The sequence below is a fragment of the Schistocerca gregaria genome, chromosome 1, assembly GCF_023897955.1.
Source record: "Schistocerca gregaria isolate iqSchGreg1 chromosome 1, iqSchGreg1.2, whole genome shotgun sequence".
NCBI lineage: Eukaryota > Metazoa > Arthropoda > Insecta > Orthoptera > Acrididae > Schistocerca > Schistocerca gregaria.
In genome coordinates, this window is record NC_064920.1 from 993,558,009 (window position 1) to 993,575,474 (window position 17,466).

The 17,466-nt window shown below is 37.9% G+C and overlaps 1 protein-coding gene across 11 annotated transcripts in view; it reads left to right on the top strand.

The window, feature by feature from the left end:
* The first annotated feature begins 4 nt into the window (after positions 1-4).
* Positions 5-17,466, top strand: part of LOC126278361 (uncharacterized) — a 112,033-nt gene continuing 94,571 nt past the window's right edge. For 4 of the 11 annotated variants that reach the window (XM_049978445.1, XM_049978490.1, XM_049978454.1 and 1 more), the window contains exon 1: positions 6-241. In XM_049978445.1, coding sequence (XP_049834402.1) covers positions 213-241 — 29 coding nt within the window. In that variant the 5' untranslated portion in view covers positions 6-212. Of the gene's footprint in view, positions 242-12,331; positions 12,619-12,787; positions 13,471-17,466 lie in introns of all 11 variants that reach the window. The other 7 variants (XM_049978481.1, XM_049978461.1, XM_049978436.1 and 4 more) reach the window with 6 other exon arrangements.

Consider the following 17,466-nt stretch of genomic DNA (forward strand, 5'->3'; position numbering starts at 1 on the left):
ATGAATTACCAGTTGGACACCTGCGATGAAATCCTGCGAAGGCGTTATCGAGGCTTGCCCAGCTTCGGAAGAGATTGTTAGTAAACACGAATGAAAAAGCGTTTTCAGCAGTGACAGTTATGAAGCCAGTGTAGTGAATATCTGGTCGTTTTAGAAGAAATGAAGACTGTAACATGCTTGTTGCGATCAGTTGTTAAACTGTGAATAATGCAATGTCCAAGAAGACGACGCGGCGTTTTGTGTAAGTATTTGCCCTCACTTCTACAATAAGGTGCCAAACTTTTGATACAGATTGGTAATCAGCTGACATTATTCGATGACCGTGAATGAAGCGATGTATTATATAAACACGAAATTAAACTTCAGGATTTTGTGTCGTTCAATAAATAGCTTGATCAATCAATAATGCTTGCATTGTTTGATATTGTGTTTTTCTATGCTGTTAACCAGTTACTAACCCGTGAAAGTCAAGTGATATCCGTCCGTCAGGGTATTAATTTCTGCCATTATTTGAAAAAAAAAATGTATCTGCCGATTTGTTGAGAACTGGAAGGTAAGAGGTACTGAGAATTGTTACTGTGTGGATAGTTATAAAACAAACATTCAAAATAAAAGTGCCCCATTTTAAATGATTTCAGTTACGTGTTTAACTCGGTTTTATATTCTGCGTTGTGAAAAATTTTGCTTGTTTAGATTGAATGGAAATAAAGAAATGGGGGCTAACTTTTCTGTGACGTATACCGCGAGGTGTGGTCTCTGGGACCCCTATGTTGGAATCTAGATTTAAAGCGGTAGTCATTTGAAATTTTTAATTTAATTTGTGTAACATTTATTTATACAGTTAGTTAAGTGTTGTCTAAATATTCCTTGTTGCTTTTATTGCGCTAAATGAAGCCTGCAGTAGTTCACTTTGTGTCGCACAAAATCACGTAGTATCTTGCGGCACCCCCCCCCCCTTTTTTTTACGCACAAATTTAATTTTTCGAGAACTGAATTTTACATTCTAAAATATCATCTCATCTCTGTAGTGACTAAATTTTCACTTGAAATTAATTTTAAAGTTCCACATAAAATTGCATTTGATACGTACAAAAAGAAAGTGCAAAACTGACATTCGATGCTGGGATTAATATTTGGTTTCAACTAATATTTAAATATTTTCGTAAAGAAGCAGAAAGATCCACATCTCAATTGTCCTGAAGCTCTTTCTGTCCATGAATATCATGTTTGCTAGCATCACTGGCTTTAGTAAAATTGTCAACTTATTCATCTATTTCTTGATCTATATCACTGACGTAGTCTTCCAGCCGCTGACCAATAGTTTCATCAGACTTATGAATTGTTAAAACTCTCTCGTTCCTGTGAATACGTTTTGTTTTATATCAAAGAAAATAGGCACTTAGTTCAGGGAGGTGCAGTCTAGGAGACCCCAACACATCAATAACATTTGTCAACAACAAACAAAGAAGGGGTTAATACAGCCAGTAACAAAACATTGTAGGGTTGTCATTTTAAGGAGGATGTAAAAGCATTCACCAGAACTAACCTTGGAGAGTGAATTTGAAATTTTTTGCATTGTCTGAGAGAGCGCACCGTGTGAGTTGAAGATTAAAAGTAAATTCCAATAGTGAACAAATATGGAAGAGAATGGAGAAGCAGAGCAGAAAAATGAGTAAATCAATACCAGATAGACCATTACAAACAGATGATGCTAGTATTTCAGAGAATAGAATTTGAAAGTACTCATGCTAGGCGGAGAAAGAAAGCTAACTGGAGAGGAGGAGAAAAAAAATAAACTAACTGGAGATTGGCATTGGTGAAGTAGTTAGTTTGTCAGTCATTCACACTGGTTGTCAATACAAGAACAGATACAATTTTTCAAATCTTTGTAACATAAAGTAGGTTTCAGGTTGTAGGCTGAATGGCTCTATTTTTGCCTCTTTACCGGTAAAAATGCGTGCGGTGGAATAGGAGATGCAACAAAATGTGAAGTGAGTAGAGCGAGCCTACAAAGAAAGACCACAGACCAAATTCTTACAATAGAGGATATGTATGCCTTTTGCAAGGGTAATGTTTTTTTTTTTTTTTTTTTTTCCCCAAGAAAGAAGAGGTAGTTTTTCATTTCAAAATAACCCTTCAAACTAGATTTGAAAACTATACAGCAATGAAAGGAACAAAGCAATTTTACCAATTCCTTGACATTGCAGGAAACTTAGTTCGATGCTGTGTAACATCAGAAACCAAAATTTACGAGGTTCATTGTGTCTGTAAAATTACCTCTCTGTGTAACACTGATTATTGATATAGTGGTGTGTGTGTGTGTGTGTGTGTGTGTGTGTGTGTGTGTGTGTGTGTGTGATGGACAATGTTGGCTAGCACAGGTTGAAAGAATAAGTTTGGAAACAATGGTGTTTTGTGCATATTTCCCATTCTGCTGGTCAAAGAACATCATTCAAGAAATCTACTAGTGACACAATCTAAATATCAATGAAAAATGTATTAAGGAAGCTTACAGTGCTTGAACTTACAATGGCAACTGGGAGGTCTTATTGTGTATCACTAAGAAGTAGTAGAAAATATTTATTTTAAATTTGTCAAGATAATATAAATGTTTAGTCGAGTAATTTCTCAAGTTTCTGCATATAATTCAGTATCTTAACTTCAGTAATAATAGATCACATCTAACCAATATCACACATGAATTAGGCAACAGTTAAAAGATCAGTTGTAGTGTAATGTGAATTATTTTCTCATTTTGAAAAATTCATATCTATCTTCACAGTCAAATATCAACATTAAATTTTTACAGTACTTTGCTATCATATACATGTGCAAAAATCAAATTTTTATTTTCAGTCTCACCAGAGACAACTAGCTCCCAGCTTTAAAAAAAATGAAGCTTTTTCAAATTTCAAAAATTTATGAAAAATTAAGGAACAATGATGGTAAACATATAATGTGAACTCAGGTCATGGTGGTTTTCTAATAATTATGGTCATCATTGTAGCCACTTGATAGTTGTACCTTTGACACTTGTTGTGCCATCTATATCTGTCATGGGACTACTTTTTTCTAAACAAAGTTAGTTATTTAGGCCCTAGTTAGTTAGTTACGTGTTCCATTGATCAGTAGCACAGAAAAACTGTTAAGATGTGGAACGTGTCAAATACACAAGAAATGTGCACAGGAAACAACTTTTTTCTATTTTATTCATTTATTTTTTAATAATAGTGTTATACGTAAATATTTCTATTATCTATCCCATTCCCTTAAATGACACAAAATGCATATATTATATCTCCAGATTTATTTACTCATATTCAAGAATTCATCTATTGAAACTATTACTGCTGTCTGTCAGACATTTTATTTCATTTGATAATTTATCAAAAAGTTTTATAGCACCATATTTTGCCTCTTTCTGTGCCAAATATAGGTTAAGTAAAGGATAGTGTAGTTCGTTCTTTTTTTCTGGCGTTGTAACCATGACTGTCGCTATTGATTTTAAACTTGCCCATGTTGTTGAGAAAAAAATTTCATTACTGAGTAAATGTACTGTGATGCAGTTGTGAGAATTCCTAACCTTTTAAACAGATTCCTACAAGATGTGCGACTATGAACCCCACAAATTATTCTACCTACTTTCTTTTGAGCTTGAATACCTTTTGCCTAAGTGTTGAGTTGCTACAGTATATTATTCTGTATGACATCAGAGAGTGGAAGGATGCAAAATATTTTAACTTATTAATTTCTACATCCTCAAAATTGGCAATTATTCTGATTGCAAAAGTTGCTGAACGTAGTTGCTATAGGAGATCCAAAATATGAATTTTCCAATTAAGATTCTCATTTAGACGTACGCCCAAAAACTTAATATGCTCTACCCTAGATACTGACTTCTTTTGATGTGTTATGTTCATTGAAGGAATTATACTTTTTGCAGCAGAAAATTGGATGTACTGTGTTTTTTCAAAGTTCAGAGCAAGCCCATTTGCAGAAAACCAATTAATAACTTTTCCAAAGACCTTATTTGTATCATATTGTATCGGACTTTCTTTTACTGGATTAATAATTATGCTTGTATCATCAGCAAACAGTGTCAGTTCAGCATCCTGTTTCACATAAGAAGGGAGGTCATTCACATATATCAAGAACAGGAGGGGACCCATGATCGAGCCTTGTGGAACATTTAATGTAATTTCACTCTAGTTACATGAGGTGGCAAACTCCTTTGAATTACTGGAAGCATATAAAGAGACTTTTGCTTCCTGTTCTGTAGATATAAGGTAAACCACTCATATGCTGTTCAATTTATACCTGAGAATTGTAATTTCTCTAACATAATGTCATGGTTCACACAATCAAATGCTTTGGGTAAGTCACAGAATATTCCTACTGGTGACATTTTACTATTTAAAGACTCTATAAAAATGTGGACAGTGAAATTTTATATGGCTGTCTCAGTGGAACCACATTTCTGAAATCCGAACTGTGACATTACTTTCTCAAAGATTTTTGAAAATGCTGTAAGCAAGGATACTGGCCGGTAATTATTGACATCTGTGGTTTCCCCCTTTTTTTGTAGAGAGGCCTGACAATGGCATATTTTAACCTGTCCAGAAAAATATCCTGAGTCAGTGATGCATTACATATGTAATTGCTCCACATTGTTTTAATAACTTGTTTGAGATGTCATCTACTCCAACAGAACATTTATTTTTCAAAGATTTAATAATTTGCCTTATTTCACAAGAGGTTGTTAGATGAAACTTAATCTATAATTTTTAAAAACTGCCTCTTCCATGTACTGCCTGGCTTTTTCTTTTGAACTATTCTCATCAATTTTTTCTCCAGCGGTTAAGAAGTGGTTGTTATATATATTGGCTACCTGTGTACGTTGGTTAAGGTGGTCTCATTCTCTTTAACAGTAATACTAACTACCCCAGTGGTTACTTTTCCTGTCTCCCTACTAACAACATTCCACATTGATTTGCTGCTGGAGTTGTTAATTTCTTTTCTAACATATGTATTTCTTGATTTCCTTACAACTTTTCCCAGTATGTTACAATAATTTTTACAGTGTAAAGCTACTTCTAGATCTGTACTAGTTCTTGCTGTCTCATACAGTTTTATTTTTCCTTCTGAAGACACTTTAATACCTGTAGTAACACAAGGTTTCTGTGAAAAGTTTGTGGTGTTACATTTAGTAAGTTTCTTTGGAAACAATGTTAAAAAAAAGGATATAAATTTATCAAGAAATATGCTGCATTTATCATTAACATTTGGCTCATTATATGCACCTTCCCAGTTTACATTTCCTAAACTTTCTCTGAAGTGATCTATAGATACCGGGTTGAACACCTTCACACTTTTACTTAATGGTTTCTGAAGTGTACATCCTGTTAGGTTAATCAGTTGTGCATCATGGTCAGATAATCCATTTACCACAGGGAAAGCATGTGTTTGTTCTGCATCCTCTTGCTGTACATTTACATTATCTATTAGAGTACTACTGTCCTGAGCTATACGTGTAGGGAAATTGAAAACTGATTCTAAGTTATGTGTTTTTAACAACACTTCTAGTTCACTTTTCCTGTCAGTATTGCTTAGAAAGTAAACATTGAAATCACCACAGATTAATAACTTCTTCTTTTTGCCTGACAGACAGCATAATAGGGAGTAATTTTTTTTTTTATGAATAGCTTCCAATCTCCTAGTGGAGACCTGTACACTGTTGCTAATATCAACACAACATTATCAAGCTGAAGTTCACATGCGCAAACCTCAAAAGTGCTGATCAACACAAAATTTGCTTACTTAAACAGTTCTGTATTTATACCCTTGTTTTATGAAAATGGCAACTCCTGCTTTATCCATACTAGATCTACTAGTGTAAGATGCTAAATTATACCCATTTATACTGACATTTTCCATCCCCACAGTTACATGGTGCTCACACAGACAAAGTATATCGATCTCATTGTTATTTTTGAGATCATCTAAACACGTTATCCTCCTTTTTTTTTTATTCCCCTGAATTCTGGTGAAGTAAGTCGATACCACCCTTAGCGTTATCCTTATTTGCTGTGCATGAAGTTTCTTTTCTTCTATTTTCCTTGGCTGTTGTCTGTCTGGAATTTGGCTTTAACCTAAAAAACCTGTCTGCCTGGTGCCAATAACCACAGGGATCATCCCTTGCGTGACTGTGCCCCCCCCCTCCCCCCCCCCTCTTACAGTATCTGATAATAGAGAAGCTAACTTGTCTTTCCCCTTCCTATTAAGGTGCAGGCTATATGTAGTGTAACCCCACCTGCCAATAGCATCAACTGGAACGACACTCATGTGAGACTTTGACGGTGTCTGGTGCATCCCGTTCAGCTCAGTGTTAACACACCGTACAGCAGTGTTAACCTGGGCTGATCATGGCGCTGAAAGACCTCCACAAACCCCACATTCGTGTGCCCAGTTTCTGCTCCTATTTTATCCAGGTCACTCCTAATACTATGTCTTGGATTCCTAGCCAGGCTGTTTCCTGCTCCCCCAACTATAATTACCTGATCTTCCTTCTCAGAGTCTTTGCATAGTTGACCTAAGTTTTCTGTAACCTGGCAAAGGGTAGCACTTGGTTTCACAAAACTTGTGACCTGGTACTCTGTCCCTCATTTTTCCTGAAGCTGTTGGCCCAAACCCCTCCCATGACATACATAATTTTTTCTTTTCCTATTCTCATTTGATCCCGACCTGTCTTTTTTTCTTTAAGATAGTATTCTACTTCAACCTACATTCAACTACATCTGGATGAGGCCCTTCCTGTACTACTTCAGATAGCGAGCCAAACTGATGTGCTAACTGAATTTCAGAAGTTTTATCAATTGTTTCCCATTTCGCCCTTTGCTTGCTACCTTTTCCCAGCACCCAGAGTCCTTTTACTCCCTTAACTTACATAATTCCAAATTCACAATTTCTAATTCAGCCTTAAGGGCACAAATCTTTGCTTCCTGTTCCACAACTTTTCTGTCCTTTCTACATAACCTACACTGCCATTGAAGAGCCTCATTATCTACCCTTGTTTCCTCTCCGCTGCACTCGCCTCAATGAAACCACAACCTACAGTCTATACAGGACACACACCTCTTTCAAATTTCTGCAGCAACCACCACACTTGTCACACATGGTTTGATAGTAAGACGTAACACAAAAGCAGAAAATAACTTGAACAACACAATAGTTTCATAATCCACACTAATACATGACTAAAACACTAATGTAAACAAACATATAAACTTGCTTATGAAACTTTTAGTTAAACACACAAATTCTGGATGAGAGACACGAATTAATGTAACTTTGAAGCGCTAAGTCTAGTCAAAAACAAATATCTATGCTCATATGAAATTTACGCCTAAGTACTAAACAAACTCGCGACTGCCGACCTTTACGAAATACTTCCTTTTTGTTTAGAAAAGCGAAACCTTCAATAGATAATTACATGAAAAAAACAACGATGTATCGTTATAGGTACAGAAAGCTGGCTAAAGCCTGAAATAAGTTCTGCAGAAATTTTTACGAAGTCTCAGACGGTGTTCAGGAAAGATAGATTAGGCAGAATTGGTGGTGGAGTGTTTGTGTCTGTCAGTAGTGATTTATCTTGTAGTGAAGTCGAAGTAGATACTCCGTGCGAATTGGTACGGGTGGAGGTTATACTTAACAGTCGAACTAAGTTAATAATTGACTCCTTCTACCGACCCCCAGACTCCGATGATATAGCTGCTGAACAGTTCAGAGAAAATTTGAGTCTTGTAACAAATAAATACCCTACTCATACGGTTATATTTGGTGGGGACTTAACCTTCCCTCGATGTGCTGGCAAAAATACTTGTTCAGAACCGGTGGTAGGCAGAAAACATCTTCCAAGATTATCCTAAATGCTTTCTCCAAAAATTATTTCGAGCAGTTAGTCCACAAACCCTCGCGAATTGTAAATGGTTGCGAAAAGACACTTGACCTCTTAGCCACAAACAATCCAGAGTTGATAGAGAGCATCATGACTGATACAGGGATTAGTGATCACAAGGTCGTTGTAGCTAGGCTCAATACCGTTTCTTCCAAATCCACCAGAAACAAACGCAAAACAATTTTATTTAAAAAAGCGGTTTAAGTGTCACTAGAAGCCTTCCTAAGAGACAATCTCCATACCTTCCGAACTGACTATGCAAATATAGACGAGATGTGGCTCAAATTCAAAGATACAGTAGCAACAGCAATTGAGAGATTCATACCTCATAAATTGCTAAGAGATGGAACTGATCCCCCATGGTACACAAAACAGGTCCGAACGCTGTTGCAGAGGCAACAGAAAAAAAGCATGTGAAGTTCAGAAGAATGCGAAATCCCGAAGATTGGCTAAAATTTAAAGACCCGCGAAATTTGGTACGGACTTCAATGCGAGATGCCTTTAATAGGTTCCACAACGAAACCTTGTCTCGAAATTTGGTAGCAAATCCGAAGAAATTCTGGTTGTATGTAAAGTACACAAGCAGTAAGATGCAGTCAATACCTTTGCTGCGCAGTGCCGATGGTACTGTTATCGACGACTGTGCCGCTAAAGGGGAGTTATTGAACGCAGTTTTCCGAAATTCCTTCACCAGGGAAGACGAATGGAATATTCCAGAATTTGAAACACGAACAGCTGCTAGCATGAGTTTCTTAGAAGTAGATATGTTAGGGGTTGCGAAGCAACTCAAATTGCTTGATACGGGCAAGTCTTCAGGTCCAGATTGTATACCGACTAGGTTCATTTCAGATTACGCTGATACAATAGCTCCCTACTTAGCAATCATATACAACCGCTCGCTCACCGATAGATCTGTAACTACAGATTGGAAAATTGTGCAGCTTGCACGAGTGTTTAAGAAGGGTAGTAGGAGTAATCCATCGAACTACAGACCTATATCATTGATGTCGGTTTGCAGTAGGGTTTTGGAGCATATACTGCATTCAAACATTATGAATCACCTCAAAGGGAACTATCTACTGATACGTAACCAGCATGGTTTCAGAAAACATCGTTCTTGTGCAACCCAGCTAGCTCTTTATTCGCACGAAGTAATGGCCGCTATCGACAGGGGATCTCAAGTTGATTCCGTATTTCTAGATTTCCGGAAAGCTTTTGACACCGTTCCTCACAAGCGACTTCTAATCAAGCTGCGGGCCTATGGGGTATCATCTCAGTTGTGTGACTGGATTCGTGATTTCCTGTCAGGAAGGTCGCAGTTCGTAGTAATAGACAGAAAATCATTGGGTAAAACTGAAGTGATATCAGGTGTTCCCCAGGGAAGCATCCTGGGACCTCTGCTGTTCCTGATCTATATAAATGACCTGGGTGACAATCTGAGCAGTTCTCTTAGGTTGTTCGCAGATGATGCTGTAATTTATCGTCTTCATCCAAAGACCAGTATCAGTTGCAAAGCGATTTAGAAAAGATTGCTATATGGTGTGGCAGGTGGGAGTTGACGCTAAGTAACGAAAAGTATGAGGTATCTTCATCCGAAGACTAGTATCAGTTGCAAAGCGATTTAGAAAAGATTGCTATATGGTGTGGCAGGTGGGAGTTGACGCTAAGTAACGAAAAGTGTGAGGTGATCCACATGAGTTCCAAAAGAAATCCATTGGAATTCGATTACTCGATAAATAGTACAATTCTCAAGGCTGTCAATTCAACTAAGTACCTGGGTGTTAAAATCACGAACAACTTCAGTTGGAAAGACCATATAGATAATATTGTGGGGAAGGCGAGCCAAAGGTTGCGTTTCATTGGCAGGACACTTAGAAGATGCAACAAGTACACTAAAGAGACAGCTTACACTACACTCGTTCGTCCTCTGTAGAATATTGCTGCGCGGTGTGGGATCCTTACCAGGTGGGATTGACGGAGGACATCGAAAGGGTGCAAAAAAGGGCAGCTCGTTTTGTATTATCACGTAATAGGGGAGAGAGTGTGGCAGATGTGATACGCGAATTGGGATGGAAGTCATTACAGCAAAGACGTTTTTCGTTGCGGCGAGATCTATTTACGAAATTTCAGTCACCAACTTTCTCTTCCGAATGCGAAAATATTTTGTTGAGCCCAACCTACATAGGTAGGAATGGTCATCAAAATAAAATAAGAGAACTCAAAGCTCGAACAGAAAGGTTTAGGTGTTCGTTTATCTCGCGCGCTGTTCGGGAGTGGAATGGTAGAGAGATAGTATGATTGTGGTTTGATGAACCCTCTGCCAAGCACTTAAATGTGAATTGCAGAGTAGTCATGTAGATGTAGATTTATGAAATAAAAAATTCAAGAGAAGCATTTTGCATTTTACAAATACAACATACCTATATTTTAAGCATATCAAACAAAATATAATCTGTTTTCCCTTCTCATCCCATTCCGTAAGTCTCTACTACCCAAGAATTCCGGGCGACTTTTCCGAACTCTAACCCTTTACCTAGTCCTCTCCAATTCTTTTCCCTTCACCTCTCTGCCTTCGCCTTCAGCCCTTCTGCCAGAAGGAGGAGCCACTCTACCATGCATTTCACAGTGCTTTGCAGAGTATGGATATAGATGTAAGAGAATATAACTTCAAATATAATAATAGAGGGAAACATTCCACGTGGGAAAAATATATGTAAAAACAAAGAATCTGTAACTTACCAAACGAAAGCGTTGGTACGTTGATAGAGACAGTAACAAACACACACACAAATTTCAAGCTTTCGCAACCCATAGTTGCTTCATCAGGAAAGAGGGAAGGAGAGGGAAAGATGAAAGGATGTGGGTTTTAAGGGAGAGGGTAAGGAGTAATCCAATCCCGGGAGCAGAAAGACTTACCGGGGGGGGGGGGGGGGGGGGGGGGGGACAGGTGTACACGCCGCGCGCGCGCGCGCACACACACACACACACACACACACACACACACACACACACACACACACACACACACACACACACACACACACACACACAGTGTATATAAGCATGCTTTTATGAGGTGACCTTGATGAAGCATGTGCTTAAAATGGTGTAGGAAAATGATGGAAAACATACATCAGGATGACTGGATAGAGAAAACAGCTCCCAAATATGAGATCAGTCTCTTACCAATTGCACTGCCTCATTTGGTTAATTCGTATTGAAGAATTTTCTCAGACTTTTGGATTTTTAATTTGGCATTTTATCACTGTACCACCAAGCACAGTACTTCACGATTACACTATGGTTACTATGGTCTCACGTACTGTGGAGCTGTGGCAGCAGCAGCAGTTGTTGTTTCCATCTGTACCGCTTTAACAATGGTGTTGCAGATGTCAGCTCAATATTTACCTGAAGGAATTTATGGAGTCCATGAAAGAATTAAACTGCAATGGCCGGATGTGGATTAGGGCCTCCATACTCCCAAATACAAGGTCAGTCTGTTAACAACAGCGCCGCCTTGGTCAGTTTATACCTAATGAGCAGTTGGTCTCCTTTATACATTCTTACAGAACAATTACCTTGTCATGTAAAAGGCTAATGCTACACCGTTAATGAATTTTTCTGTACCAGTCACTGTGCGCACCATCAGCTGCCAGAATCGTGATGTTTAGTTTCCATTTAATGTATGAAAATTTACTGTTTGCTTGTGTGACAAATTGAGTTATTATTCTTCTATTATGAGTAAGATGTTGAGTTAACGAAGAAAATACGAAGCAGAACTTCAATATATGATTTTTCCAAAAGGGAAATAATAGTGTGTAAATACACTGTGAAGTTAGGGGGAAATAATAGTGTGTAAATTCGCTGTGTAATAACAATTGTTTGACTGTCATTTACTGGGTTAAAATTTTTGTGTCAAACCCCCTACCATTTTGTTATTTTACTAATTCTTCATTGTGTAGCATGTATTACTTAGCAGGTACTTGTAACTGCCTATTTAAATAAAATTGTTTCAGTAATTACTTTCATCTCCGTAGACATTTTACTGTAAAATTTTATTCTCTTGAAGAAATTGTTGTTTGTGTTCATTCTTAAATGATAAATGTATTTTCAGTCTAGATCTTGATTCATGAACATGGCGAGAACTTTTTTAAATAATGGAAATGTCAACAGGAATTTCCAATTCCTGCAAGATGAATATTTTTGTTGTGTTTAACTGATTCGTAGATGTCATTCTGTAGTGTAGTTAAAATCTCCAGTGTATTGAACATACCTTGTCATTGAGCCTGATTACTATCTATTTATTTATTTTTTATTCTTTCAGTCCTTTTCTGTTGCTTGAAAACTATTATCGTGTTTTTTGTATTCCTTCCCTAGAAAAGAATTCTGTAGCTAAGAACTAGCTGTACATATGAATCATTTGTAACTAAAAGGCTTTGGCCTCTACCGTATGGCCTTTTAAAAACCAGGCTGAAGTGCTTACAAAAAGGCAACACTGTTCTGTTGGCTGCCTCAAAGCACATGCTGGATTACTTGTGTGTTTCGTTGTTGTCTTGTTTATTATCTGAGAAATGAGAAGTTGCCTTTCACGAAATAGCTCGTACTGATGACATATTTCTTCTACGAACTTTGGAATTATAACAACTCTTTATTAACAATGAAGTGTAAGTATATTTATTGAAATTAAACTGTAAAATAATTGAATTAACAAAATGATGTGTTAGCTGTTAACATTTACTATCAGACTATATTTATTGCACATGCTTGTAGCTCTAACGTAATACATTGGCTGATCTGATGCATCATGGTATATATTGTATTTTTCGTTTGCAGATGGCTCCAAAATATTGCATCCCAGGACATTTCAGCAACTATGGAAACTCCATGAAAGAAACAGCCTACTGTATTCTGATTTCCAACTGATGAGGACAGGGCAGCTACATTGTATAAAGCTATTCCACAAAAAGACTGGAAACCTTCAAAATATGCAGTTGTTTGCATCAAACATTTTGAAGAAAGTGATTTGAATTATGTAGGTGTATCTTGCAATGAGCAAGGAAATATTCAAGAAGTTGTTATTAATAGGAACCTATTGTAACCCAGTGCAGTGCCAAGGATATTCTCAGGTTAACCAAAATGTTTTAATAATGCCAGTACTTCATCTTATGTTGTCATGGTATGAGAAGATATTGGAAATATTGGAAGAAAAACTGAACCAGTGTTTGAAAAAGGATTCAAATTATCAGTAAGATAAATGACAGCAGTGAAAATAGTTCCAAGTGAAAACTGCATGTAGAAAATTCTTTTGTGTGCTTTTGGGTTTTACGGTGTAAAAGTGATAACGCCCCCCCCCCCCCCCCCCTCCCCCCCCAGATTCCTGTTAGTGGCAGTATACAAGAGAATTTAAAAGTTCAAATTTTGTATTAAAATTTAAATTCTTAGAGTATCACAGCTGTCTTGAATACTTCCTGGCCAGAAACAGGAGCGATGGTCCAGTTGCAGAACTGGTTGATTAGGTGTGTTTGACACAGAAAATTTTGCTAGTAATAATTTAATATGTGACTTGAAAGGGGTGGCATTTTTATACAAAAATATCCCATCTAGTGAACAAACAACAGAAGAAAAGCTATATAAGGAACTACTTTTTCTAGTGGGTCAAATAGTGCTTATCCTAAAAAAGAAGAGAAATTACACTTGTGAAACAATATCCTCGCATTCCTTTTGTAGGAATAGTCAGCCTTGTAATGTTTTAAGGCATACCATATTATTTTTGCCACATCCTAAATACACTTTACAACACCCCAAATACATGCAAAGTCTGCAAAGAAAGCTTAGTTTGTCTCCTAATGTTGCAAATGAAAACAGGAATTTAGAACCAACTTTCTAATGCTAAGTGACAGAGATTACCATGTTGTTGTCCAGATTTATGAAATCTATGTTCATTAGAAGCTTTCCTTTTGTAATGGCTCTATAATGGGGTTTGCTGAAAGTCAGCCTGTTTGTAGCACAAGAACTGTGTTGGCTTTCATGATTTCGTCTACATTTGGTCATTTGAAAGAAATTGTTAGTTTAATTCCAGTAAGATACCTCACACTTTGTGAGTTACTGCAGCTTACATTAAAAGTACTGACTTTCATTTCAAGCTGTTGTTTCTGATAAATGCTTGAACGAAACATGTTTGTTATCTTGTACAGTGAACCATCAGTTTAGGTCTATGTGCTTTTGATTTTGTACATATATTCAGGTATATTAGAAACATCTGGTTATGAAAGATATTGACAACCAGAATCCAGTAGAAAATTTACATCTACATGCAAAGTTTCCTGCTATTAAAGACCTATACAAAAGTGAAAGTATTTATTTATTTAGCACATAGCTAGAGATACAGCATGTCATGATTGAAAACTACTCTTGTATGTCTAGATTACGAATGTAGTCTATAGTTTGTGGAGTCGCGAGAGCAAAGTCACTAACACTGCCATTATCCTTTTTTGTCCTACATTCGGTGATGATGTGCTGGATGATCTGTTGTGTAGCCCCACAGTTACACTCAGGCATTGAACTTATGTTCCACTTGAAGTGGGAGGCTGCACAATTCACATGGTTAGTATGGATTCTGTTTAGTGTCGACTATTGTCTGTGAGGGAGGCTGAAACCAGGTGGCGGCATCTTGTTCACAGGCAGCATTTGTCGTTAAGTCTCTTCTGACACTCAATGGTAGTATGGTAATTGCTGTTTCTCAAGTTCATGCCATCTCTTGTTGGTGGTTTCCTCAGACGCAGCCGACTAGCAGTTTCGTTGCTGATGTCAGAATGTATCGGTAGTTCTGGATTATTTTGTTGAATTATCTTAAGAGAATATCTTTATGTCTGAGATCTTGTGGAGGGGTATGACTTAGTACTGGTAGCCAGTGTATGGGGGTAGATTTGATTGTGCCAGTGATAAGACGCATTGTGGTATTTAGTTGGGTATCTGTGATATTTGTATGGGCACTATTGAGCTGGTAAGCAACACCGTATTCAGCAGTTGAGTACACTAACCCTAGAGATGAGCACCACAGAGTTGCGGCTGTAGATCCCCAAGTTGTTCCACATAGTTTATGAATTATGTTGTTGCGAGTTCTTATTTTTGTAGCAACATTTTGAAGATGATGATTGAATGATAGCATTCTATCCAATGTGACCCCTAGGTATTTAGGGTATCTGTTGTGTCTCAATTTCTGGTTGTCCATGCACACCTTTAACTCCCTATTACCCATTTTATTGTTGAGATGAAAGCAACAAACTTAAGTTTTACTGGTGTTTCGTTCGAGTCCTCACTTTTTGATGTACTGAGTCAGCTTCTGGAGGTCTTCTGTCAGGATCTCTTTCGTTTGTTCAATGTTTTGTTTTCCGATAGCAAATGCTCAGTCATCTGCATATCCGAATTTCCTTGAAAGCGCCTCTGGCATGTCTGAAATGTACAGACTAAACAACAAGGTAGCAAGAACAGACCCTTGAGGCAGCCCGTTGTTCAACGATCTTTTATTGCTTACATCTTTCCTCTTATACACGCAATTGTCTTTGGCTCAACATGGATTTAAAATTCGTGCAGTTCTTCTAGGCAATAGGTCGGTAGCTTTCTGGGTTTTCACTTGGTTTATTTTTCTTCAATATAGCAATAATCTTTGTCAGTTTGAAGAGCATTGGTATATGGTGTCTTTCAAGAATATCAGTGTAGAATTTGGCGAACCAGGCATGAGCCTGTTTTCCACAGTAAGCAAAGAACTCTGGGTGTAGGCCGTCCTCACCAGGGGCTTTACCTAATTTAGTGTTACTGATAGTGGTGTTTATTTCTTCCACGTTAAATGGATTGGGTTGTGTCATTGGAGTGCTACATTTAAGGAGTTTCATTTCTTTCTTTATATCCTCAGTAAGATTTTTGCTCCTTTTGCTTTTGACAATTATGACTATATACGAGGCAAGTTTGTTTGGATGGATTTCTGATGTCTGTGCAGTTGTTTTTCCATCTCCAAGCTTCCTTAGAAGAGACCAAGCTTCTCTGCTTGCTTTTGTGTAGTCAAGTAAGCTAACTTTATCTTCCCATTTTTTCCTCATGGCTGCATCTAGGCTGTGTACACCTACATCTACATTTATACTCCACAAGCCACCCAACGGTGTGTGGTGGAGGGCACTTGACGTGCCACTGTCATTACTTCCTTTTCCTGTTCCAGTTCCGTATGGTTCTTCCTGCGAACAACTGCCGGAAAGCCTCCATGCACGCTCGAATCTCTCTAATTTTCATTCGTGATCTCCTCGGGAGGTATAAGTAGGGGGAAGCAATATATTCTATACCTCATCCAGAAACACACACTCTCGAAACCTAGACAGAACCTACACCATGATGCAGAACGCCTCTCTTGCAGTCTGCCACTTGAGTTTGCTAAACATCTCCGTAATGCTATCATGCTTACCAAATAACCTGTGACGAAATGCACCACTTTTCTTTGGATCTTATCTATCTCTTGTGTCAACCCAACCTGTTATGGATCCCACACTGATGAGCGATACTCAAGTATAGGTCGAGCGAGTGTTTCGTTGTAAGCCATCTCCTTTGTTGATGGACTACATTTTCTAAGGACTCTCCCAATGAATCTCAACCTGGAACTCGCCTTACCAACAATTAATTTTATATGATCATTCCACTTCAAATTGTTCCGTATGCATACTCCCAGATATTTTACAGAAGTAACTACTACCAGTGTTTGTTCCACTATCATATACTCATACAATAAAGGATCCCTCTCTGTGTATTCACAGTACATTACATTTGTTAATGTTAAGGGTCAGTTGCCACTCCCTGCACCGGGTGCCTATCCGCTGCAGATCTTCCTGCATTTCGTTGCTATTTTCTTATGGTACAACTTCTCTGTATACTACAGCATCATCCGCGAAAAGCCACATGGAACTTCCGACACTATCTACGAGGTCATTTATATATATTGTGAAAAGCAGTGGTCCCATAACACTCCCCTGTGGCACGCCAGAGGTTACTTTAATGTCTGTAGACGTCTCTCCGTTGAGAACAACATGCTGTGTGCTGTTTGCTAAAAACTCTTCAATCCAGCCACAAAGCTGTAAAGCTGATCAGCAATTTCATGGTCATTGCTCTCAGTAAATCGCTGGTAAAGCTTTTCACTTTCTTCACTCCATCCAGGAATATATTCTTTGCAATACCCTCTAGGGACATGTTTCTTTGCTGCAGCTACTATAGATAATTCATAAGCTTCATTTGTAGGTGGTATTCAACATATGCAATTGTCAAGTTCTTTCGTGAAGCCAGGCCAATTGGACTTATTGAAATTCCAATGTGGTTGAGGGCTGGATGTGATGAGGGGGATTTGGATGCCAATTTTGTGTATCACAGGTCTGTGTTGCCTATGGCGGAAGTCATTGAGCACCTTTAAAGTAGTTGGTAGAGGTTTGTTTCCTTCGTCTCTGGACACACAGCATAGATCAGGACAGTACCCTCTT